The following is a 24,993-nucleotide window of genomic DNA, read 5'->3' as shown; positions in this document are numbered from 1 at the left end:
GGCCAGGCACACTTAGCGCTGCCCATCTTCTGACATCATTTGGTGTCAGGCTGGCTGCACCTGTGCGGCCGCGCTGGCCGAGAGCCCGCCTAGCAGTGTCGTCTAATGTAATCCCACCGCGGGCCTGGGATCCGTGGCCATGCGCAGTGCATATCCTCGCCTCTCACTCCCCTCCCTACGGCTTCTTCAGACTGTGCGGCGTCACGGCCGTGGCATGCTATTAGGGATCAGCTGACGGCGCACAGTCTGAAGAAGGCGTAGGGAGATGAGTGAGAGGCGGAGGTTCAGATATGCACTGCGCATGTCCATGGATCTCAGGCCCCCAGTGGGATTAAATCAGAAGACAATGCGAGGCGGGCTCTCGGCCAGCGCGGCCGCACAGGCGCAGCCAGCCTGACACCAAATGATGTCAGAAGATGGGCAGCGCTAAGTGTGCCTGGCCAAGGGATAACATAACAGCGCAGGCTCCGGGACGGAATCAAACAACGCTGAGGAGCCGGGGCACGGTGCCAAGGGGGTAGGAATGACAGCTGTGCTACGTCATATTACGAAGGAAAGTCCCACCTCCGGGACGGTTTTACGGTATCAGTGGACACATTTTATAAGTGTTAAGTTCTGCGTGTGCAAGGAGCTAAACAAAAATAGCTACCTTTTCCTTGTGCAGCATTACTGCTGCACAAGGTGGCTCTTTCAGTAACAAACGCCTTGGGGGGGGGGACAGGTTTCCTTACAGTTCAGTTGTTGTGTCAGCGTGGCGGTCGCAGGACACATTGCCGGCTACACAGCTGGGGATCAGCTGACCTTACTGAAACCCAATAACACTGGGTCGTATGTTTTGACTGTGCAGATGGCACTTCAGAGCCTCAACTGGCGGTGTTGGAGCCCAGAAATTTAAGTTCAGGTGGTAGAAAGATGAACACAACAGGAGACCTGGATAACGTAGACAGTCACCTAATTATTTAATCAGGAAGAGGAGTGGCAAATTCCTGCGAGATCCAGGCCTTGTTCATTTTCAGGAAAGTAAGCCGGTCAACGTTATCGGAGGATAGTCGCATGCGACGGTCAGTTAGTACACCACCTGCAGCACTAAAGACGCGTTCCGATAATACACTAGCCGCAGGGCAAGCAAGCACCTCCAATGCATACTGGCTTAGCTCTGGCCATGTATCCAGCTTTGAGACCCAAAACTTGAAAGGGGAGAGCCGTCTGGGAGTACAGCAAGAGGGCAAGACATGTAGTCTGTCACCATCTGACGGAACCGTTGCCTCCTGCTGACTGGAGCCGTCTGTGATGGTGTAGACTTTTGTGGCGGGCACAGAAAACTGTGCCACAGTTGGGCCATACTGGTCTTGCCTTGGGCAGAGGCACTGCTTCTGCTCCCTCTTTGTGCAGAGCCTCCACCACTGCCTGGACGCACTGAGCTGCTTTGGAATGCACTAGCAGCACTTCTCTCAGTTGGAATGGAGAAGATGATGGAATTCACCAGTGTGTCTTGGTACTCCCGCATTTTTCGCTCCCGGTTCAACGGTGTGATGAGGCTTTCTACGTTGTCCCGGTAGCGAGGATCGAGGAGGGTGAACACCCAATAATCAGACATGTTGAGAATGTGGGCGATGCGACGGTCGTTTCTCAGGCACTGCAGCATGTAATCCACCATGTGCTGCAGACTGCCAACTGCCCAAGAAACGCTGTCCCCTGCTGGAGGCGTGATCTCTGCCCACTCATCATCACCCCACCCTCGCTGTACACACTGACTACTGGACAATCGTGTAACTCCCTCCTCTGGACGGATGTCTTCCTCCTCCATTGACTCCTCCTCATCCTCCTCACAAACTGTCCCCTGCCTACGCGTTTGTGAGGAACCACGTGGCGCTGACTGTCCAGAAGATGATGGAAATGGTGAATCCTCATCCTCCACCTCTTCCACAACATCATCCCTTAGCGCTTGCAGTGATTTTTCAAGCAGGCAGATAAGGGGGACAGTCATGCTGACTAGTGCATCATCTGCACTCGCCATCCGCGTGGAATAATCGAAGGGACGCAAAACCTGGCAGACGTCATTCATAGTGGCCCATTCTGTGGTTGTGAAGTCTGAACGGCGCTGAGTGCGACTTCTTTGCGCCTGAAGCAGCTGGTACTCCATTACAGCTTGCTGCTGCTCACACAACCGCTCCAACATATGTAACGTGGAATTCCACCTGCTAGGTAGGTCACATATGATGCGATGTTCCGGCAGGCGGTGTCGGCGCTGCAGAGCCGCAATGCGCGCTTTTGCCGTGCTGGAACGCTGCAAGTGAGCACACTCTAGGCGGACCTTGTGCAGCAGTGCATCAAGATCCGGATAGTCCCTCAAAAAACTCTGCACGACCAAATTGAGCACATGTGCCAGACATGGGATGTGAGTGAGGTTGCCGAGGCCCAGAGCTGCCACCAGATTTCGGCCATTATCACACACTACCATGCCTGGCTGGAGATTCGCTGGCACAAACCACACATCGCTCTCCTGCTTGATGGCATTCCAGAGCTCCTGCGCTGTGTGGCTTCGATTCCCCAAAGAAATTAATTTCAAGACGGCCAGTTGACGTTTGGCCACGGCTGTGCTCATGTCGGTCGTAACAGGTAAACGTTCATCACGGGTCCATGTGGAGGTGGACTGTGATGGCTCCTGCAGCGATGATTCTGAGGAACTGGTGTAAGAGGAGGGGTCAATGCGTACAGAATGGATTCCTGCAATCCTTAGAGTGGGCAGGACACGTCCTGCGCCACTCGCACGATCTGTACCCGGCTCAACGACATTAACCCAATGGGCAGTGAGGGAAAGGTATCGCCCCTGTCCATGTTGACTGGTCCACGCATCGGTGGTGAGGTGGACCTTGCTACTGACGGCATTCAGTAGCGTGTGTTTTATGTGTCCCTCCACATGCTTGTGCAGGGCAGGGACGGCTTGCCTGCTGAAGTAAAAGCGGCTGGGCACATTGTACTGTGGGACTGCCAATGACATCAAGTCACGGAAGCTGTCAGTCTCCACCAGCCTGAATGACAGCATTTCCAGTGACAGAAGTTTGGCAATGCCTGCAGTCAGAGCCTGTGCTCGTGGGTGGTTTGACGAGAAAGGCCGCCTTTTCTCCCATGCCTGTACTACCGATGGCTGTACACTGGGCTGGGAGTGTGTGGATGACTGGGAAAGTGGTGCTGCGGGTGGAATTACAGCGGGTCTCTGGACAACAGGGCCAGAGGTTCTTCCACGGCGATCCTGGGAGGAAGCCAAACCAGCTGCGTGTGAGCTGGGGGAAGAGGCAACACGAGCTGAAGAGGTGGTAGCTGCCGCTGTTGGTTGGCCTAGCTCTTCAGTGTGTCTTTCTAACTCCGCCGCGTGCCTGGTGCGCACATGTTTCCACATGTTGGAGGTATTGAGGTTGCTGACATTTCGACCTCTTTTGACTTTGTGATGACACACCTTGCATTTGACATAGCAGATGTCATCTGCAACTGTGTCAAAAAAGGACCAGGCACTGCAAGTCTTGGGAACGCCCTTTTTGGCTTTTGGAAGAGACATGCTCCTAACGGGTGCCAAAGCGGAGGCTGCAGGATCCGAAGTCTTCCCCCTCCCTCTCCCTCTTTGGGCCGTACGGGGAATCTCTTCCTCAGAGCTGCTCCCACCACCTTCCTGTCCCTCACGCCAAGATGGGTCAAGGACCTCATCATCTACACTACCCTCTGCCCCCAACTGCTCCTCCTGGGTAGTCTCAGCAGCAGAGCACGCACCAGAAAGTGGCACCTGAGTGTCATCAGCGGATGCGTCCTGCGATGTGGTGACCGGAGCCACTGGCCCACCCGCCTCTTCAGAGGAAGAGAGAAAAAGCTGTTGGGCATCACTGCACCCTGCCTCTTCTTCCATTTCTCCAATGCTGCTTGGCTGGCCCCCTGATTCCAAGCCAAGAGATTCAGAGAACAGAAGTAGAGACGGCTCCTGTCCTGGGATCTCTGTCTGCCTGGGCAATTTGGCAGGTGGTGAAGAGACAGATGGCTGCTCTCCAGTGCTCTGTGTCTGAGAGGATGTGGCACTAATTGAAGTTGATGCATTAGCTGCCATCCATCCGACAACGGCTTCAATTTGTTCTTCACGCAGCAGCGGTGTACGGCGCTCTGCGACAAAGCTGCGCATGAAGGACTGTTCCCTGGTGAAAGTGGGTGCTGATGAGTCACCGGTGCCCGCAGCAGGCACAGAATCCCCACGTCCTCTCCCTGCTCCGCGCCCACGCCCACGTGCCTAAAGGTACCTTCACACGAAGCGACGCTGCAGCGATAGCGACAACGATGCCGATCGCTGCAGCGTCGCTGTTTGATCGCTGGAGAGCTGTCACACAGACCGCTCTCCAGCGACCAACGATGCCGAGGTCCCCGGGTAACCAGGGTAAACATCGGGTTGCTAAGCGCAGGGCCGCGCTTAGTAACCCGATGTTTACCCTGGTTACCAGCGTAAAAGTAAAAAAAACAAACAGTACATGCTCACCTGCGCGTCCCCCAGCGTCTGCTTCCTGACACTGACTGAGCTCCGGCCCTAACAGCACAGCGGTGACGTCACCGTTGTGCTTTCACTTTCACTTTAGGGCCGGCGCTCAGTAAAGTGTCAGGAAGCAGACGCTGGAGGACGAGCAGGTGAGCATGTACTGTTTGTTTTTTTTACTTTTACGCTGGTAACTAGGGTAAACATCGGGTTACTAAGCGCGGCCCTGCGCTTGGTAACCCGATGTTTACCCTGGTTACCAGTGTAAAACATCGCTGGTATCGTTGCTTTTGCTTTCAAACACAACGATACACAGCGATCGGACGACCAAATAAAGTTCTGGACTTTATTCAGCGACCAGCGACATCACAGCAGGATCCTGATCGCTGCTGCGTGTCAAACGAAACGATATCGCTAGCCAGGACGCTGCAACGTCACGGATCGCTAGCGATGTCGTTTCGTGTGAAGGTACCTTTACTCACTGCCTTCTTCATCTTGGTTGACTGATAAAGATAAGCAGAAAAGTACTAACCGCTTTGTGTGCTTATTCCTGAACAACTAACAGGTATAAGAAACACTAATTTTCTAAAGTGTGGACTAGACTTTAATATGAGCTAATGTGGCCTACACAAATGTAAAGTGGTGTCACTGGTGTGTTTGGTGAACTTTATTATTTATTTATTTTTTGGGGGCTGAACTGACAACAGAGAGAGCTGCAGTCACACGGAGACTGTGCAGACAGCCGTAAACGGCGCTGCAAGGCCCAAAAACCCTCCTCTACGTTATCCTATGTAGTGTTTTTCCACAAGTTAGCTGGAGACGGGTGGAAAGACACTAATAGGAATTTTTAAAAAAAATGTGCAGCAGCCTGCACTACTTAAAACAAAAGGAAAATTGATTTTACGGTATGACGCAGTGAAGAACCCTGAGCTGGAGACAACCAGGCTATGGCTGCTCACAGACTACAGGGCGAGCTGCAGTCACACGGAGACCGTGCAGACAGCCGTAAACGGCGCTGCAAGGCCCAAAAACCCTCCTCTACGTTATCCTATGTAGTGTTTTTCCACAAGTTAGCTGGAGACGGGTGGAAAGACACTAATAGGAATTTTTTGAAAAAATGTGCAGCAGCCTGCACTACTTAAAACAAAAGGAAAATTGATTTTACGGTATGACGCAGTGAAGAACCCTGAGCTGGAGACAACCAGGCTATGGCTGCTCACAGACTACGGGGCGAGCTGCAGTCACACGGAGACCGTGCAGACAGCCGTAAACGGCGCTGCAAGGCCCAAAAACCCTCCTCTACGTTATCCTATGTAGTGTTTTTCCACAAGTTAGCTGGAGACGGGTGGAAAGACACTAATAGGAATTTTTTGAAAAAATGAGCAGCAGACTACACTACTTGAAAAGAAAAAAAAAAAAAGAACAGTATGAGGCAATGAACCACTCTCCCTGAACTGAATACAACCAGCTATGGATGGCCTATGTGGCTGCACTCAGACTAGAGAGTGGGCTGCACTCACACACACACACACACACACACAGACCTTGCAGATCGCTGTGAAAACAGCGCTGCAAGGCAAAAGCAAGGTGATTAGTAGGTGAACACAGCGGTTGCTAAATTAGCCTTTGAAAAGCACAAAGAAGCAAATCGCTATCTCTAAACTGGCCCTCAGTCAGCAAACAGCGTCCTGTCACTAACTGAATTCACAGCAGAGTGAGCGCAAAATGGCGCCAGCGACTTTTAAACTGCATCATGACATCATTTCAGCAGCCAATCACAGCCTTGCCAGTAGTTTCAGGCCCTCCATGCTGAACTGGATGTGCCCACACTTGGAATCATTCTCATTGGCTGATTTCGTACAAATTTGTGCAGTTTGAATCCTGGGAACTTCCGATTCCGGTATCCGTTACGCGGCAAGTATCGGATCTCGGTATCGGAATTCCGATACCGCTAAGTATCGGCCGATACCCGATACTTGCGGTATCGGAATGCTCAACACTACTTATCATTAGTGTTGAGCATTCCGATACCGCAAGTATCGGGTATCGGCCGATACTTGCGGTATCGGAATTCCGATACCGGGATTCCGATACTTGCCGCGTATCGGATACCGGAATCGGAAGTTCCAAGATTCAAAATGCAGAAATTCAGCCAATGAGAATGATTCCAAGTGTGGGCACATCCTGTTTAGCATGGAGGGCATGAAACTACTGGCAAGGCTGTGATTGGCTGCTGAAATGATGTCATGATGCAGTTTAAAAGTCGCTGGCGCCATTTTGCGATCACTCTGCTGTGAATTCAGTTAGTGACAGGACGCTGTTTGCTGACTGAGGGACAGTTTAGAGATAGCGATTTGCTTCTTTGTGCTTTCCAAAGGCTAATTTAGCAACCGCTGTTCACCTACTATTCACCTTGCTTTTGCCTTGTAGCGCTGTTTTCACAGCGATCTGCAACGTCTGTGTGTGTGTGTGTGTGAGTGCAGCCCACTCTCTAGTCTGAGTGCAGCCACATAGGCCATCCATAGCTGGTTGTATTCAGTTCAGGGAGGGTGGTTCATTGCCTCATACTGTTCTTTTTTTTTTTTTTTTTTTCAAGTAGTGTAGTCTGCTGCTAATTTATTCAAAAAAAATCCTATTAGTGTCTTTCCACCTGTCTCCAGCTAATTTGTGGAAAAACACTACATAGGATAACGTAGAGGAGGGTTTTTGGGCCTTGCAGCGCCGTTTACGGCTGTCTGCACGGTCTCCGTGTGATTGCAGCTCGCCCTGTAGTCTGTGAGCAGCCATAGCCTGGTTGTCTCCAGCTCAGGGTTGTTCACTGCGTCATACCGCCAAATCAATTTTCATTTTGTTTTAAGTAGTGCAGGCTGCTGCACATTTTTTCAAAAAATTCCTATTAGTGTCTTTCCACCCGTCTCCAGCTAATTTGTGGAAAAACACTACATAGGATAACGTAGAGGAGGGTTTTTGGGCCTTGCAGCGCCGTTTACGGCTGTCTGCACGGTCTCCGTGTGATTGCAGCTCGCCCTGTAGTCTGTGAGCAGCCATAGCCTGGTTGTCTCCAGCTCAGGGTTGTTCACTGCGTCATACCGCCAAATCAATTTTCATTTTGTTTTAAGTAGTGCAGGCTGCTGCACATTTTTTCAAAAAATTCCTATTAGTGTCTTTCCACCCGTCTCCAGCTAATTTGTGGAAAAACACTACATAGGATAACGTAGAGGAGGGTTTTTGGGCCTTGCAGCGCCGTTTACGGCTGTCTGCACGGTCTCCGTGTGACTGCAGCTCTATCCGTTGTCAGTTCAGCCCCCAAAAAATAAATAAATAATAAAGTTCACCAAACACACCAGTTACACCACTTTACATTTGTGTAGGCCACATTAGCTCATATTAAAGTCTAGTCCACACTTTAGAAAATTAGTGTTTCTTATACCTGTTAGGAGGAGTTGCTCAGGAATAAGCACACAAAGCCGTTAGTACTTTTCTGCTTATCTTTATCAGTCAACCAAGATGAAGAAGGCAGTGAGTAAGGCACATGGGCGTGGGCGTGGGCGCGGAGCAGGGAGGGGACGTGGGGATTCTGTGCCTGCTGCGGGCACCGGTGACTCATCAGCACCCACTTTCACCAGGCAACAGTCATTCATGCGCAGCTTTGTGTCAGAGCGCCGTACACCGCTGCTGCGTGAAGAACAAATTGAAGCCGTTGTCGGATGGATGGCAGCTAATGCATCAACTTCAATTAGTGCCACATCCTCTCAGACACAGAGCACTGGAGAGCAGCCATCTGTCTCTTCACCACCTGCCAAATTGCCCAGGCAGACAGAGAGCCCAGGACAGGAGCCGTCTCTACTTCTGTTCTCTGAATCTCTTGGCTTGGAAACAGGGGGCCAGCCAAGCAGCATTGGAGAAATGGAAGAAGAGGCAGGGTGCAGTGATGCCCAACAGCTTTTTCTCTCTTCCTCTGAAGAGGCGGGTGGGCCAGTGGCTCCGGTCACCACATCGCAGGCCGCATCAGCTGATGATGACACTCAGGTGCCACTTACTGGTGCGTGCTCTGCTGCTGAGACTACCCAGGAGGAGCAGTTGGGGGCAGAGGGTAGTGTAGATGATGAGGTCCTTGACCCATCTTGGCGTGAGGGACAGGAAGGTGGTGGGAGCAGCTCTGAGGAAGAGATTCCCCGTACGGCCCAAAGAGGGAGAGGGAGGGGGAAGACTGCGGATCCTGCAGCCTCCGCTTTGGCACCCGTTAGGAGCATGTCTCTTCCAAAAGCCAAAAAGGGCGCTCCCAAGACTTGCAGTGCCTGGTCCTTTTTTGACACAGTTGCAGATGACATTTGCTATGTCAGATGCAAGGTGTGTCATCAAAAAGTCAAAAGAGGTCGAAATGTCAGCAACCTCAATACCTCCAACATGTGGAAACATGTGCGCAACAGGCACCCGGCGGAGTTAGAAAAACACACTGAAGAGCTAGGCCAACCAACAGCGGCAGCTACCACCTCTTCAGCTCGTGTTGCCTCTTCCTCTGGCTCACACGCAGCTGGTTCGGCTTCCTCCCAGGATCGCCGTGGAAGAACCTCTGGCCCTGTTGTCCAGAGACCCGCTGTAATTCCACCCGCAGCACCACTTTCCCAGTCATCCACACACTCCCAGCCCAGTCTACAGCCATCGGTAGTACAGGCATGGGAGAAAAGGCGGCCTTTCTCGTCAAACCACCCACGAGCACAGGCTCTGACTGCAGGCATTGCCAAACTTCTGTCACTGGAAATGCTGTCATTCAGGCTGGTGGAGACTGACAGCTTCCGTGACTTGATGTCATTGGCAGTCCCACAGTACAATGTGCCCAGCCGCTTTTACTTCAGCAGGCAAGCCGTCCCTGCCCTGCACAAGCATGTGGAGGGACACATAAAACACGCGCTACTGAACGCCGTCAGTAGCAAGGTCCACCTCACCACCGATGCGTGGACCAGTCAACATGGACAGGGGCGATACCTTTCCCTCACTGCCCATTGGGTTAATGTCGTTGAGCCGGGTACAGACCGTGCGAGTGGCGCAGGACGTGTCCTGCCCACTCCAAGGATTGCAGGAATCCATTCTGTACGCATTGACTCCTCCTCTTACACCAGTTCCTCAGAATCATCGCTGCAGGAGCCATCACAGTCCACCTCCACATGGACCCGTGATGAACGTGTACCTGTTACGACCGACATGAGCACAGCCGTGGCCAAACGTCAACAGGCCGTCCTGAAATTAATTTCTTTGGGGAATCGAAGCCACACAGCGCAGGAGCTCTGGAATGCCATCAAGCAGGAGAGCGATGTGTGGTTTGTGCCAGCGAATCTCCAGCCAGGCATGGTAGTGTGTGATAATGGCCGAAATCTGGTGGCAGCTCTGGGCCTCAGCAACCTCACTCACATCCCATGTCTGGCACATGTGCTCAATTTGGTCGTGCAGAGCTTTTTGAGGGACTATCCGGATCTTGATGCACTGCTGCACAAGGTCCGCCTAGAGTGTGCTCACTTGCGGCGTTCCAGCACGGCAAAAGCGCGCATTGCGGCTCTGCAGCGCCGACACCGCCTGCCGGAACATCGCATCATATGTGACCTACCTACCAGGTGGAATTCCACGTTACATATGTTGGAGCGGTTGTGTGAGCAGCAGCAAGCTGTAATGGAGTACCAGCTGCTTCAGGCGCAAAGAAGTCGCAGTCAGCGCCGTACAGACTTCACAACCACAGAGTGGGCCACTATGAATGACGTCTGCCAGGTTTTGCGTCCCTTTGATTATTCCACGCGGATGGCGAGTGCAGATGATGCACTAGTCAGCATGACTGTCCCCCTTATCTGCCTGCTTGAAAAATCACTGCAAGCGCTAAGGGATGATGTTGTGGAAGAGGTGGAGGATGAGGATTCACCATTTACATCATCTTCTGGACAGTCAGCGCCACGTGGTTCCTCACAAACGCGTAGGCAGGGGACAGTTTGTGAGGAGGATGAGGAGGAGTCAATGGAGGAGGAAGACATCCGTCCAGAGGAGGGAGTTACCGAATTGTCCAGTACTCAGTGTGTACAGCGAGGGTGGGGTGATGACGAGCGGGCAGAGATCACGCCTCCAGCAGGGGACAGCGTTTCTTGGGCAGTTGGCAGTCTGCAGCACATGGTGGATTACATGCTGCAGTGCCTGAGAAACGACCGCCGCATCGCCCACATTCTCAACATGTCTGATTATTGGGTGTTCACCCTCCTCGATCCTCGCTACCGGGACAACGTAGAAAGCCTCATCACACCGTTGAACCGGGAGCGAAAAATGCGGGAGTACCAAGACACACTGGTCAATTCCATCATCTTCTCCATTCCAACTGAGAGAAGTGCTGCTAGTGCATTCCAAAGCAGCTCAGTGCGTCCAGGCAGTGGTGGGGGCTCTGCACAAAGAATGAGCAGAAGCAGTGCCTCTGCCCAAGGCAAGACCAGTATGGCCCAACTGTGGCACAGTTTTCTGTGCCCCCCACAAAAGTCTACACCATCACAGACGGCTCCAGTCAGCAGGAGGCAACGGTTCCGTCAGATGGTGACAGACTACATGTCTTGCCCTCTTGCTGTACTCCCAGACGGCTCTTCCCCTTTCAAGTTTTGGGTCTCAAAGCTGGATACATGGCCAGAGCTAAGCCAGTATGCATTGGAGGTGCTGTCTTGCCCTGCGGCCAGTGTATTATCGGAACGTGTCTTTAGTGCTGCAGGTGGTGTACTAACTGACCGTCGCATGCGACTATCCTCCGATAACGTTGACCGGCTTACTTTCCTGAAAATGAACAAGGCCTGGATCTCGCAGGAATTTGCCACTCCTCCTCCTGATTAAATAATTAGGTCACTGTATACGTTATCCAGGTCTCCTGTTGTGTTCATCTTTCTACCACCTGAACTTAAATTCCTGGGCTCCAACACCGCCAGTTGAGACTCAGAAGTGCCGTCTGCACAGTCAAAACATACGACCCAGTGTTATTGGGTTTCAGTAACGTCACCTGATCCCCAGCTGTGTAGCCGGCAATGTGTCATGCGACCGCCACGCTGACACAACAACTGAAATGTAAGGGAATCTGTCCCCCCCCCCAAGGCGTTTGTTACTGAAAGAGCCACCTTGTGCAGCAGTAATGCTGCACAAGGAAAAGGTAGCTATTTTGGTTTAGCTCCTTGCACACGCAGAACTTAACACTTATAAAATGTGTCCACTGATACCGTAAAACCGTCCCGGAGGTGGGACTTTCCTTCGTAATATGACGCAGCACAGCCGTCATTCCTACCCCCCCGGCGCCGCGCCCCGGCTCCTCAGCGTTGTTTGATTCCGTCCCGGAGCCTGCGCTGTTATGTTATCCCGTGGCCAGGCACACTTAGCGCTGCCCGTCTTCTGGCATCATTTGGTGTCAGGATGGCTGCGCCTGTGCGGCCGCGCTGGCCGAGAGCCCGCCTCGCAGTGTCTTCTGATTTAATCCCACTGGGGGCCTGGGATCCATGGACATGCGCAGTGCATATCTGAACCTCCACCTCTCACTCATCTCCCTATGGCTTCTTCAGACTGTTCGGTGTCAGCTGGTCCCTAATAGCATGCCACGGCCGTGACACCGCACAGTCTTAAGAAGCCGTAGGGAGGGGAGTGAGAGGCGAGGATATGCACTGCGCATGGCCATGGATCCCAGGCCCCCAGTGGGATAAAATCAGAAGACACTGCGAGGCGGGCTCTCGGCCAGCGCGGCCGCACAGGCGCAGCCAGCCTGACACCAAATGATGTCAGAAGATGGGCAGCGCTAAGTGTGCCTGGCCAAGGGATAACATAACAGCGCAGGCTCCGGGACGGAATCAAACTACGCTGAGGAGCCGGGGCGCGGCTCCGGGGGGGTAGGAATGACGGCTGTGCTACGTCATATTACGAAGGAAAGTCCCACCTCCGGGACGGTTTCACGGTTTCAGTGGACACATTTTATAAGTGTTTAGTTCTGTGTTTGCAAGGAGCATGATGAAAAGAGCCACCTTTTCCTTTTGCATCTTTTGTGCTGCACAAGCTGGCTCTTTCAGCTACAAACGCCTTGGGGGGGGTTAAAGGTTCCCTTTCGACTTTCTCAGGCTTCGGCCTACATTGTGTTCCTCTGCTTTTCCACCTGTCCCTGGGCTCCAACACCGCTAGTTGCCGTCCAGAAGTGCTGTCCGCACAGTCCCAACAGTCGCTCCCCTGTTATTGGGGTTCAGTAACGTCAGCTGTTCCCCAGCTGTGTGTGTGGCAATCCCCCCTACCTCCTCCACCTCCTCCTCCTCCACCTGTCCCTGGGCTCCAACACCGCTAGTTGCCGTCCAGAAGTGCTGTCCGCACAGTCCCAACAGTCGCTCCTCTGTTATTGGGGTTCAGTAACGTCAGCTGTTCCCCTGCTGTGTGTGTGGCAATCCCTCCTATCTCCTCCACCTCCACCTCCCCCTCCTGTCCCTGGGCTCCAACACCGCTAGTTGTTGCCTGGTAGTGCTGTGCGCACAGTCAACAGTCCCTCCTCTGTTATTGGGGTTCAGTAACGTCAGCTGTTCCCCAGCTGTGTGTGTGGCAATCCCTCCTACCTCCTCCTACCTCCTCCTCCTCCACCTGTCCCTGGGCTCCAACACCGCTAGTTGTTGCCTGGTAGTGCTGTACGCACAGTCCCAACAGTCCCTCCTCTGTTATTGGGGTTCAGTAACGTCAGCTGTTCCCCTGCTGTGTGTGTGGCAATCCCTCCTACCTCCTCCTACCTCCTCCTCCTCCACCTGTCCCTGGGCTCCAACACCGCTAGTTGTTGCCTGGTAGTGCTGTGCGCACAGTCAACAGTCCCTCCTCTGTTATTGGGGTTCAGTAACGTCAGCTGTTCCCCTGCTGTGTGTGTGGCAATCCCTCCTACCTCCTCCACCTCCTCCTCCTCCACCTGTCCCTGGGCTCCAACACCGCTAGTTGCCGTCCAGAAGTGCTGTCCGCACAGTCCCAACAGTCGCTCCCCTGTTATTGGGGTTCATTAACGTCAGCTGTTCCCCAGCTGTGTGTGTGGCAATCCCTCCTACCTCCTCCACCTCCTCCTCCTCCACCTGTCCCTGGGCTCCAACACCGCTAGTTGCCGTCCAGAAGTGCTGTCCGCACAGTCCCAACAGTCGCTCCTCTGTTATTGGGGTTCAGTAACGTCAGCTGTTCCCCTGCTGTGTGTGTGGCAATCCCTCCTATCTCCTCCACCTCCACCTCCCCCTCCTGTCCCTGGGCTCCAACACCGCTAGTTGTTGCCTGGTAGTGCTGTGCGCACAGTCAACAGTCCCTCCTCTGTTATTGGGGTTCAGTAACGTCAGCTGTTCCCCTGCTGTGTGTGTGGCAATCCCTCCTACCTCCTCCACCTCCTCCTCCTCCACCTGCCCCTGGGCTCCAACACCGCTAGTTGCCGTCCAGAAGTGCTGTCCGCACAGTCCCAACAGTCGCTCCTCTGTTATTTGGGTTCAGTAACGTCAGCTGTTCCCCAGCTGTGTGTGTGGCAATCCCTCCTACCTCCTCCACCTCCTCCTCCTCCACCTGTCCCTGGGCTCCAACACCGCTAGTTGCCGTCCAGAAGTGCTGTCCGCACAGTCCCAACAGTCGGTCCTCTGTTATTGGGGTTCAGTAACGTCAGCTGTTCCCCAGCTGTGTGTGTGGCAATCCCTCCTACCTCCTCCTACCTCCTCCTCCTCCACCTGTCCCTGGGCTCCAACACCGCTAGTTGTTGCCTGGTAGTGCTGTACGCACAGTCCCAACAGTCCCTCCTCTGTTATTGGGGTTCAGTAACGTCAGCTGTTCCCCTGCTGTGTGTGTGGCAATCCCTCCTACCTCCTCCTACCTCCTCCTCCTCCACCTGTCCCTGGGCTCCAACACCGCTAGTTGTTGCCTGGTAGTGCTGTGCGCACAGTCAACAGTCCCTCCTCTGTTATTGGGGTTCAGTAACGTCAGCTGTTCCCCTGCTGTGTGTGTGGCAATCCCTCCTACCTCCTCCACCTCCTCCTCCTCCACCTGTCCCTGGGCACCAACACCGCTAGTTGCCGTCCAGAAGTGCTGTCCGCACAGTCCCAACCGTCGCTACCCTGTTATTGGGGTTCAGTAACGTCAGCTGTTCCCCAGCTGTGTGTGTGGCAATCCCTCCTACCTCCTCCACCTCCTCCTCCTCCACCTGTCCCTGGGCTCCACCACCGCTAGTTGCCGTCCAGAAGTGCTGTCCGCACAGTCCCAACAGTCGCTCCTCTGTTATTGGGGTTCAGTAACGTCAGCTGTTCCCCTGCTGTGTGTGTGGCAATCCCTCCTATCTCCTCCACCTCCACCTCCCCCTCCTGTCCCTGGGCTCCAACACCGCTAGTTGTTGCCTGGTAGTGCTGTGCGCACAGTCAACAGTCCCTCCTCTGTTATTGGGGTTCAGTAACGTCAGCTGTTCCCCAGCTGTGTGTGTGGCAATCCCTCCTACCTCCTCCTACCTCCTCCTCCTCCACCTGTCCCTGGGCTCCAACACCGCTAGTTGCCGTCCAGAAGTGCTGTCCGCACAGAGCCAAACACCTCGCCAATGTGTTAGTGGGGTTTAGCACCGCCAGCTGTTCCCCTGCTGTGCAGCCGGCAACGTGTACTGCGACCGCCACGCAGGCACAACAAGTTAAATTTAAGGGAACCTGTCCCCCCCCCCAGGCGTTTGTTACTGAAGGAGCCACCTTGTGCAGCAGTAATGATGCAAAGGGAAAAAGTGCCTCTTTTCGTGGTGCTCCTTGCACATGCTAATCCTAACACTTATGAAAAGTGTCCCCTCCTACCGTGATACCGTCCGGTTGGTGGAACTTTCCTTTGTGATGTGACGCAGCACAGCCGTCATTCTTACCCCCTTGGCGCCGTGCGCCGCCTCCTCAGCGTTGTTTGAATCAGTCCCGGAGCCTGCGCTGTTAGGTTAGCCCTTGGCCATGCACACATTTTGCGCTGCCCGTCTTCTGACATCATTTGGTGTCAGGCTGGCTGCGCCTGTGCGGCCGCGCTGGCCGAGAGCCCGCCTCGTACTGTCTTCTGATTTAATCCCACTGGGGGCCTGAGATCCATGGACACGCGCAGTGCATATCTGAACCTCCACCTCTCACTCATCTCCCTACGGCTTCTTCAAACTGTGCGGTGTCAGCTGGTCCCTAATAGCATGCCACGGCCGTGACACCGCACAGTCAGAAGAAGCCGTAGGGAGATGAGTGAGAGGTGGAGGTTCAGATATGCACTGCGCATGTCCATGGATCTCAGGCCCCCAGTGGGATTAAATCAGAAGACAGTACGAGGCGGGCTCTCGGCCAGCGCGGCCGCACAGGTGCAGCCAGCCTGACACCAAATGATGTCAGAAGACGGGCAGCGCAAAATGTGTGCATGGCCAAGGGCTAACCTAACAGCGCAGGCTCCTGGACTGATTCAAACAACGCTGAGGAGGCGGCGCACGGCGCCAAGGGGGTAAGAATGACGGCTGTGCTGCGTCACATCACAAAGGAAAGTTCCACCTACCGGACGGTATCACGGTAGGAGGGGACACTTTTTATAAGTGTTAGGTTCAGCATGTGCAAGGACCATAATTAAAAGAGCTAAGTTTACCTTTTCCAGCATTAGTGCTGTACACGATGGCTCTTTCAGCTACAAACGCCTGGGGGGGGGGGGTTAAAGTTTCCCTTTCAACTTGCTCCAGTGCAGGCTTCGGCCTACACTCTGCTCCCTCTCCTCCTCCTGCTGACCCTGGGCTCTAACACCGCCAGTTGGGGCCCAGATGTGCTAGCTGCACAGAGCCAAACACCAGCCAATGTGTCAGTGGGGTTCAGCACCGCCAGCTGTTCCCCTGCTGTGTAGCCGGCAACGTGTCCTGCAACAGCCACGCAGACACAAGAACTGAAATTGAAGGAAACCTGTCCCCCCTCCCCCAGGCGTTTTTACGTTTTACAGCCACCTTGTACGACAGTAATGCTGCATGTGTGCAAGGTGGCTCAGAAACTTAATCTCCTTGCCCATGTTGAAGTGAACACGTCTAAAAATGAGTCCTCTGCGACCATTAAAACGTCCCTCAGGTGTGATTTTCCTTTGTATTGACACGCAACAAGCTCCTTGGTAGCGCTGCCCGTCTTCTGATATCATTGTTTGGCTGCCTGCGCCGCTGCGGCCGCCTTGCCCCACACAACGCCCCTCGGTGTCTTATTTATTTGGACTGCGAGGGTGTGATTGATGGGCATGAACGGTGCATTTCTTCGCCTGTCCCTCATCTCCTTCCGCCTTCCTCAGACTGTGCGGCTTCATGGCCGCGGCATGCGATAAGGGATCAGCTGACGCCGCACAGTCTGAAGCAGGTGTAAGGACCCGAGTGTGAGAGGCGAACATATGTACTGCGCCAGGCCATGAATCCCAGCCCCGCAGTGTTTTAACAATGTTAACACACTGGGGGGCTGGGATGCATGGTCATCGCAAACCGCAACAGCCGACATAACATGATGTCAGAGGATGGTCAGCGCTAACAGCCCAAGGCCAAGGGATAACACAAAAGCGCAGACTCCTGTGCAACAAATAACGATGCTCAGGAGGCCGCGCAAAGCACCAAGGTGGCATTTTTGCCAGCTGTACTGCGTCTCTTTATGAAGGGAACTCACGCCTCAAAATCAGTTTGACTGTGTAAGGGCCTAAATGTTATACGTGTTCCTTTCAGCGTGTGCAAGGAGCAAAATTAAAAGAGCAACCTTTGACTTGTGCAGCATTACTGCTGCATAAGCTGTGGCTCTTCTACTTTGTAACCCCTGAGGGGGGGTTAAAGGTTACCTTTGAAATTGGTTCAATTAGGCTTCGGCCTACACTCTGCTCCCCTTGCAGAGCCCGGGCTCCAACACCGCCAGTTGGGGCCCGGTACTGCTAGCTGCACAGAGAAAAACACCAGCCAATGTGTCAGTGGGGTTCAGCACCGCCAGCTGTTCCCCTGCTGTGCAGCCGGCAACGTGTCCTGCAACAGCCACGCAGGCACAACAGACCCAAAGCTGCCGCCAGTGCAGGCTTCGGCCTACACTCTGCTCCATCTCCTCCTCCTGCTGACCCCGGGCTCTAACACCGCCAGTTGGGGCCCGGTACTGCTAGCTGCACAGAGAAAAACACCAGCCAATGTGTCAGTGGGGTTCAGCACCACCAGCTGTTCCCCTGCTGTGCAGCCGGCATCGTGTCCTGCAAAAGCCACGCAGACACAAGAACTGAAATTGAAGGGAACCTGTCCCCCCTCCCCCAGGCGTTTGTACGTTTTACAGCCACCTTGTACAGCGGTAATGCTGCATGTGTGCAAGGTGGCTCATAAACGTATTCTCCTCGCACATGTGGAACTGAAAACACGTCTGAAATGTGTCCTCTGTGTGACCATTTAACCGTCCCGGTGGTGTGACTTTCCTTTGTAATGACACGCTGCAACCCCCTTGGTAGCGCTGCCCGTCTTCTGGCATCATTGTTTGGCTGCCTGCGCCTCTGCGGCCGCCCTGACCCACACAACGCCCCTCGGTGTCTTATTTATTGGGATTGCGAGGGTGTGATTGATGGGCATGAGCAGTCGATCAGTTCGCATGTCCCTCATCTCCTTCCGCCTTCTTCAGACTGTGCGGCTTCATGGCCGTGGCATGCGATAAGGGATCAGCTGACGCCGCACAGTCTGCAGCGGGTGTAAGGACCCGAGTGCGAGAGGTGAACATATGTGCTGCGCCAGGCCATGAATCACAGCCCCGCAGTGTTTTAACAATGTTAAGACCTCGCGGGGCTGGGATTCATGGTCATCGCGAACCGCAGCGGCCGACATTAAATGAGGTCAGAAGATGGGCAGCGCTAACAGCGCTAGGCCAGGGGATAACACGACAGCGCAGACTCCTGTACAGCAAATAACAACGCTCAGGAGGCTGCACCCAGCACCAAGGTGGGATTCTTGACATCTGTGCTGCGTCTCATTACAAAGGGAACTCGCGCCTCCAACACAGTTTGACTGTATAAAGGGCTAAATGTTATACGTGTTTCATTCAGCGTGTGCAAGGAGCAAAATTAAAAGAGCAACCTTTGACTTGTGCAGCACTACTGCTGCATAAGCTGTGGCTCTTCTACTTTGTAACACCTGAGGGGGTGTTAAAGGTTACCTTTGAAATTGGTTCAATTAGGCTTCGGCCTACACTCTGCTCCCCCTGCAGAGCCCGGGCTCCAACACCGCCAGTTGGGGCCCGGTACTGCTAGCTGCACAGAGAAAAACACCAGCCAATGTGTCAGTGGGGTTCAGCACCGCCAGCTGTTCCCCTGCTGTGCAGCCGGCAACGTGTCCTGCAACAGCCACGCAGGCACAACAGACCCAAAGCTGCCGCCAGTGCAGGCTTCGGCCTACACTCTGCTCCATCTCCTCCTCCTGCTGACCCCGGGCTCTAACACCGCCAGTTGGGGCCCGGTACTGCTAGCTGCACAGAGAAAAACACCAGCCAATGTGTCAGTGGGGTTCAGCACCGCCAGCTGTTCCCCTGCTGTGCAGCCGGCATCGTGTCCTGCAAAAGCCACGCAGACACAAGAACTGAAATTGAAGGGAACCTGTCCCCCCTCCCCCAGGCGTTTGTACGTTTTACAGCCACCTTGTACAGCGGTAATGCTGCATGTGTGCAAGGTGGCTCATAAACGTATTCTCCTCGCACATGTGGAACTGAAAACACGTCTGAAATGTGTCCTCTGTGTGACCATTTAACCGTCCCGGTGGTGTGACTTTCCTTTGTAATGACACGCTGCAACCCCCTTGTTAGCGCTGCCCGTCTTCTGGCATCATTGTTTGGCTGCCTGCGCCTCTGCGGCCGCCCTGACCCACACAACGCCCCTCGGTGTCTTATTTATTGGGACTGCGAGGGTGTGATTGATGGGCATGAGCAGTGCATCAGTTCGCCTGTCCCTCATCTCCTTCCGCCTTCTTCAGACTGTGCGGCTTCATGGCCGTGGCATGCGATAAGGGATCAGCTGACGCCGCACAGTCTGCAGCGGGTGTAAGGACCCGAGTGCGAGAGGCGAACATATGTGCTGCGCCAGGCCATGAATCACAGCCCCGCAGTGTTTTAACAATGTTAAGACACCGCGGGGCTGGGATTCATGGTCATCGCGAACCGCAGCGGCCGACATTAAATGAGGTCAGAAGATGGGCAGCGCTAACAGCGCTAGGCCAGGGGATAACACGACAGCGCAGACTCCTGTACAGCAAATAACAACGCTCAGGAGGCTGCACCCAGCACCAAGGTGGGATTCTTGACATCTGTGCTGCGTCTCATTACAAAGGGAACTCGCGCCTCCAACACAGTTTGACTGTATAAAGGGCTAAATGTTATACGTGTTTCATTCAGCGTGTGCAAGGAGCAAAATTAAAAGAGCAACCTTTGACTTGTGCAGCACTACTGCTGCATAAGCTGTGGCTCTTCTACTTTGTAACCCCTGAGGGGGGGTTAAAGGTTACCTTTGAAATTGGTTCAATTAGGCTTCGGCCTACACTCTGCTCCCCCTGCAGAGCCCGGGCTCCAACACCGCCAGTTGGGGCCCGGTACTGCTAGCTGCACAGAGAAAAACACCAGCCAATGTGTCAGTGGGGTTCAGCACCGCCAGCTGTTCCCCTGCTGTGCAGCCGGCAACGTGTCCTGCAACAGCCACGCAGGCACAACAGACCCAAAGCTGCCGCCAGTGCAGGCTTCGGCCTACACTCTGCTCCATCTCCTCCTCCTGCTGACCCCGGGCTCTAACACCGCCAGTTGGGGCCCGGTACTGCTAGCTGCACAGAGAAAAACACCAGCCAATGTGTCAGTGGGGTTCAGCACCGCCAGCTGTTCCCCTGCTGTGCAGCCGGCATCGTGTCCTGCAAAAGCCACGCAGACACAAGAACTGAAATTGAAGGGAACCTGTCCCCCCTCCCCCAGGCGTTTGTACGTTTTACAGCCACCTTGTACAGCGGTAATGCTGCATGTGTGCAAGGTGGCTCATAAACGTATTCTCCTCGCACATGTGGAACTGAAAACACGTCTGAAATGTGTCCTCTGTGTGACCATTTAACCATCCCGGTGGTGTGACTTTCCTTTGTAATGACACGCTGCAACCCCCTTGGTAGCGCTGCCCGTCTTCTGGCATCATTGTTTGGCTGCCTGCGCCTCTGCGGCCGCCCTGACCCACACAACGCCCCTCGGTGTCTTATTTATTGGGACTGCGAGGGTGTGATTGATGGGCATGAGCAGTGCATCAGTTCGCCTGTCCCTCATCTCCTTCCGCCTTCTTCAGACTGTGCGGCTTCATGGCCGTGGCATGCGATAAGGGATCAGCTGACGCCGCACAGTCTGCAGCGGGTGTAAGGACCCGAGTGCGAGAGGCGAACATATGTGCTGCGCCAGGCCATGAATCACAGCCCCGCAGTGTTTTAACAATGTTAAGACACCGCGGGGCTGGGATTCATGGTCATCGCGAACCGCAGCGGCCGACATTAAATGAGGTCAGAAGATGGGCAGCGCTAACAGCGCTAGGCCAGGGGATAACACGACAGCGCAGACTCCTGTACAGCAAATAACAACGCTCAGGAGGCTGCACCCAGCACCAAGGTGGGATTCTTGACATCTGTGCTGCGTCTCATTACAAAGGGAACTCGCGCCTCCAACACAGTTTGACTGTATAAAGGGCTAAATGTTATACGTGTTTCATTCAGCGTGTGCAAGGAGCAAAATTAAAAGAGCAACCTTTGACTTGTGCAGCACTACTGCTGCATAAGCTGTGGCTCTTCTACTTTGTAACCCCTGAGGGGGGGTTAAAGGTTACCTTTGAAATTGGTTCAATTAGGCTTCGGCCTACACTCTGCTCCCCCTGCAGAGCCCGGGCTCCAACACCGCCAGTTGAGGCCCGGTACTGCTAGCTGCACAGAGAAAAACACCAGCCAATGTGTCAGTGGGGTTCAGCACCACCAGCTGTTCCCCTGCTGTGCAGCCGGCAACGTGTCCTGCAACAGCCACGCAGGCACAACAGACCCAAAGCTGCCGCCAGTGCAGGCTTCGGCCTACACTCTGCTCCATCTCCTCCTCCTGCTGACCCCGGGCTCTAACACCGCCAGTTGGGGCCCGGTACTGCTAGCTGCACAGAGAAAAACACCAGCCAATGTGTCAGTGGGGTTCAGCACCGCCAGCTGTTCCCCTGCTGTGCAGCCGGCATCGTGTCCTGCAAAAGCCACGCAGACACTTGCTCTTGTACCTTCTGCTCCCCATCCTGGTTCCAGTACCGTCAGCTGGTTCCGGGCAGAGCCTTTGGCTTAGGTGCCTCCCTCTGGGTATCCGAGTTCCACCAACGTCAGGTGGTCCTTGGTAGTGCTTTCAGGCACGGGTACCTCCTGCTTAGTAACCGGGTTCCAGTAACGTCAGCTGGTCTTCGGTAGTTCCATTGGCTCTTGGACCTTCGGCTACCCATCCGGGTTCCAGCACCGTCAGCTGGTTCTCGGCAGTGTCTTTTGCTCTTGTACCTTCTGCTCCCCATCCTGGTTCCAGTACCGTCAGCTGGTTCCGGGCAGAGCCTTTGGCTTAGGTGCCTCCCTCTGGGTATCCGAGTTCCACCAACGTCAGGTGGTCCTTGGTAGTGCTTTCAGGCACGGGTACCTCCTGCTTAGTAACCGGGTTCCAGTAACGTCAGCTGGTCCTCGGTAGTTCCATTGGCTCTTGGACCTTCGGGTAGCCATCCGAGTTCCAGTTCCATCAGCTGGTTCTCTGCATTTTCTCAGCCTTCTTGTACCTTCTGCTACATTTCCAAGTTCAAGAGACTAAACACGATGACCCGGAAGACCACCCCTAAGATGACGACGACACCAGAGACGACAACCACCGTGATGACGACGACCCTGGAGACGATGACCCTGAAGACCACCCCGATGACGACGACCCCGGAGACGACGACCCTGAAGACCACCCCGATGACGACGACCCCGGAGACGACGACCCTGGAGACGACGACGACCTGGAAGACCGAGAAGCAGAAGAACAAGAGGCTGCAGAACAAAGAGCAGAAGAACATTAAGCATAACACTAAATATCAGAGCAAAAAATATTATCTAAATTATAAGCAGAAGAAGACTAAGCAGTGTATGGGGGTGAGTCCGTTCCTCCTCGTGGTGCCCCTGGATAAAGCCTGATGCTGCAGGCCAAACTGAACGCGGACAAATGCAACTCTTTTGTGACAGGCAGAACGGAAGGTGTAATCTTCAAACTTTTATAGATAACAACTACGGGAATGCCTGTCACAAATAAGAATATGATGAAGAAGTAGAATATGATGAAGATAATAGTAAAATAAAAAGAATATGAACAATGTAACCAAAAAAATAATAGGTAGAAGATGAAGAAGAAGATGAATAAGGTGAAGAAGTTGATGTCAAAGAAGCTGATGATGAGGATAATGAAGAAGAAAGTGTGGGAGAAGTAAAAAAGAAGGTGAAGGGCGTGGAAGTAGTGAAACATCAATATCTGACAAAATAAAAAAAAAATTAACATAGTCAAAATCTTTCTACCGCCGAACGTCATAAAAAAAAACTAAATCCTGCTATTCTATTACATTGGGCTAAACCTCTGTGCCTTTAATGTCTCCGCCACGTCCCCCAATACATCCTACATTATTCTTAGTTGTTTTCCTTCATGTAGAATGAACCTACAAGTTTATAAAGGGTTTATTTTAATTCCGATATTTTCGTCCCATTGACTTGCATTGGGATCGGGTATCGGTATCGGATTAGATCCGATATTTTGACGGTATTGGCCGATACTTTCCGATACCGATACTTTCCGATATCGGAAAGTATCGCTCAACACTACTTATCATCACTTATCTTTTATGTGTCTTGTACGAGTTCAGATAATTACTTACGGTACATTTGGACTGTATAGGATAGATGCCTATCCTATTACATTTTGACTGGATAGGATAGATGTGTAGCAGTTGCTGCGAATTACTGCACTTGAACTCTTATTCAAGTAGGTCTAAGGCTACTTTCCCACGATAAGCTTTTGGTGTGTTTTTGAAGCTGCGTGTTTTTGCTGCGTCAAAAACACCGAGTCTTACAGTTCCATCAAAGTGGATGGGATTTATAGAAATCTCATGTCTACCGTGCAATTCTTGCGCTGCGTATTTCAAATTTGCCAACTATCAATTTCTCTTGCTGGTATGCTGAGTTTTCTGTGCGGATTTTCCCCATGCACTTACCTTTTGGTGTGGAAAATATTCAGCAAAAAATGCACATGCGTCTTTAGTGTGTTTCCGCTGCGCAAACGCATCAAAAGTGCATGTAATCAGCTCCTAAGTATGTCCATAAAGCTTTGTCAAAGCAAAAAACAGGAAGTATCAAAAACAAAGCAGCTTTATTTTAAAGCATGACACATCAATAAGAGACAAAAAAACGCAGCATTAAAAACACAATTAAAAAGCCGCAAGTAACCGTATTTAAATAATAGGTATAGAAATTCATGCCACATCAAAAAAGCACCAAGTTCATCATGAGAATATAGCCTAAAGGAGACCAAAATGTTTTATTTTGCCTCAATGAAGTAACAAACGCTGAAGTCCAGGAATATTGTCACTTATCATCACTTATCTTTTATGTCTCTTGTACGAGTTCAGATAGTTACTTACAATTTTTACTTTACTTTTTCTATATGACTATGTTCCTTATAGGACCATGCAGAAGATGGGAAGGCTAGTATCTACCATTCAGTATTCACAAATGCTTGCAAAGAAATGATGTGTTATCCAGACTTTCCTATACCAGATGAATTCCCGAACTTCATGCACAATATTCTGTTCCTGGATTACCTGAAGCAATATGCCAAACACTTTGACCTGTTAAGGCACATCAAGTTTAAAGTAAGTGTCTTCTAAATTTACATCTATCATCTTACAATATGTGAAATAATTGCTCATGCTTTGCATTATGTATTGTGATGGCATGTTGGCATTAACAGCAGCTACAATATGAATAAGTGCACAGCTTTTATCATGGGTAACATCAATGCTGCATCTACATTAATTGAAGTCTATGGATGAACACTTGTCCTACAGCTATTCACATGGATTAGTCTAAAGCTACAGTAGAATCTCTTTTTGAATAAAAACTTGCTAATTCTTTATTGAAAATCCATTAAAAAGGTATAAAAAGTATATTCACCACTGGTCACAGACTGACTAGTGTTTGGCGTACACAGCACACTTGGTCATTGTCAACAATTAAGTCCCCTTTGGTGGTTTTTGTTTGATTTGTGTGGACGCAACCCCATATTCTAGCTGCTCGGGGCACAAAAAGGTAAGGAGACTCATCCTTTATATCTACTGATCCACACAGGGAATATTCCTAAACTCCCTCAACATAGCCTTACTCCAGTCTACCTTGGCATTGAGGACACCACCCCAACCCATCCCAGATTCCCTCACAAAATTACCATCAGATTTTCCAG

General features: G+C 52.5%; 1 protein-coding gene across 3 annotated transcripts in view; it reads left to right on the top strand.

Moving 5' to 3' along the window:
- LOC143787568 (flavin-containing monooxygenase 3-like) overlaps positions 1–24,993 on the top strand; it is an 80,326-nt gene that overhangs the window by 36,333 nt on the left and 19,000 nt on the right. For all 3 annotated transcript variants that reach the window (XM_077276429.1, XM_077276432.1, XM_077276431.1), the window contains one exon: positions 24,218–24,406. In XM_077276429.1, the coding sequence (XP_077132544.1) occupies positions 24,218–24,406 (189 nt within the window). The remainder of the gene's footprint in view (positions 1–24,217; positions 24,407–24,993) is intronic.

This window comes from Ranitomeya variabilis, chromosome 8 (genome assembly GCF_051348905.1).
Source record: "Ranitomeya variabilis isolate aRanVar5 chromosome 8, aRanVar5.hap1, whole genome shotgun sequence".
Classification (NCBI taxonomy): domain Eukaryota; kingdom Metazoa; phylum Chordata; class Amphibia; order Anura; family Dendrobatidae; genus Ranitomeya; species Ranitomeya variabilis.
The sequence above is the reverse complement of the archived record's forward strand: the minus strand, read 5'-3'. Positions and strand labels throughout refer to the sequence as shown.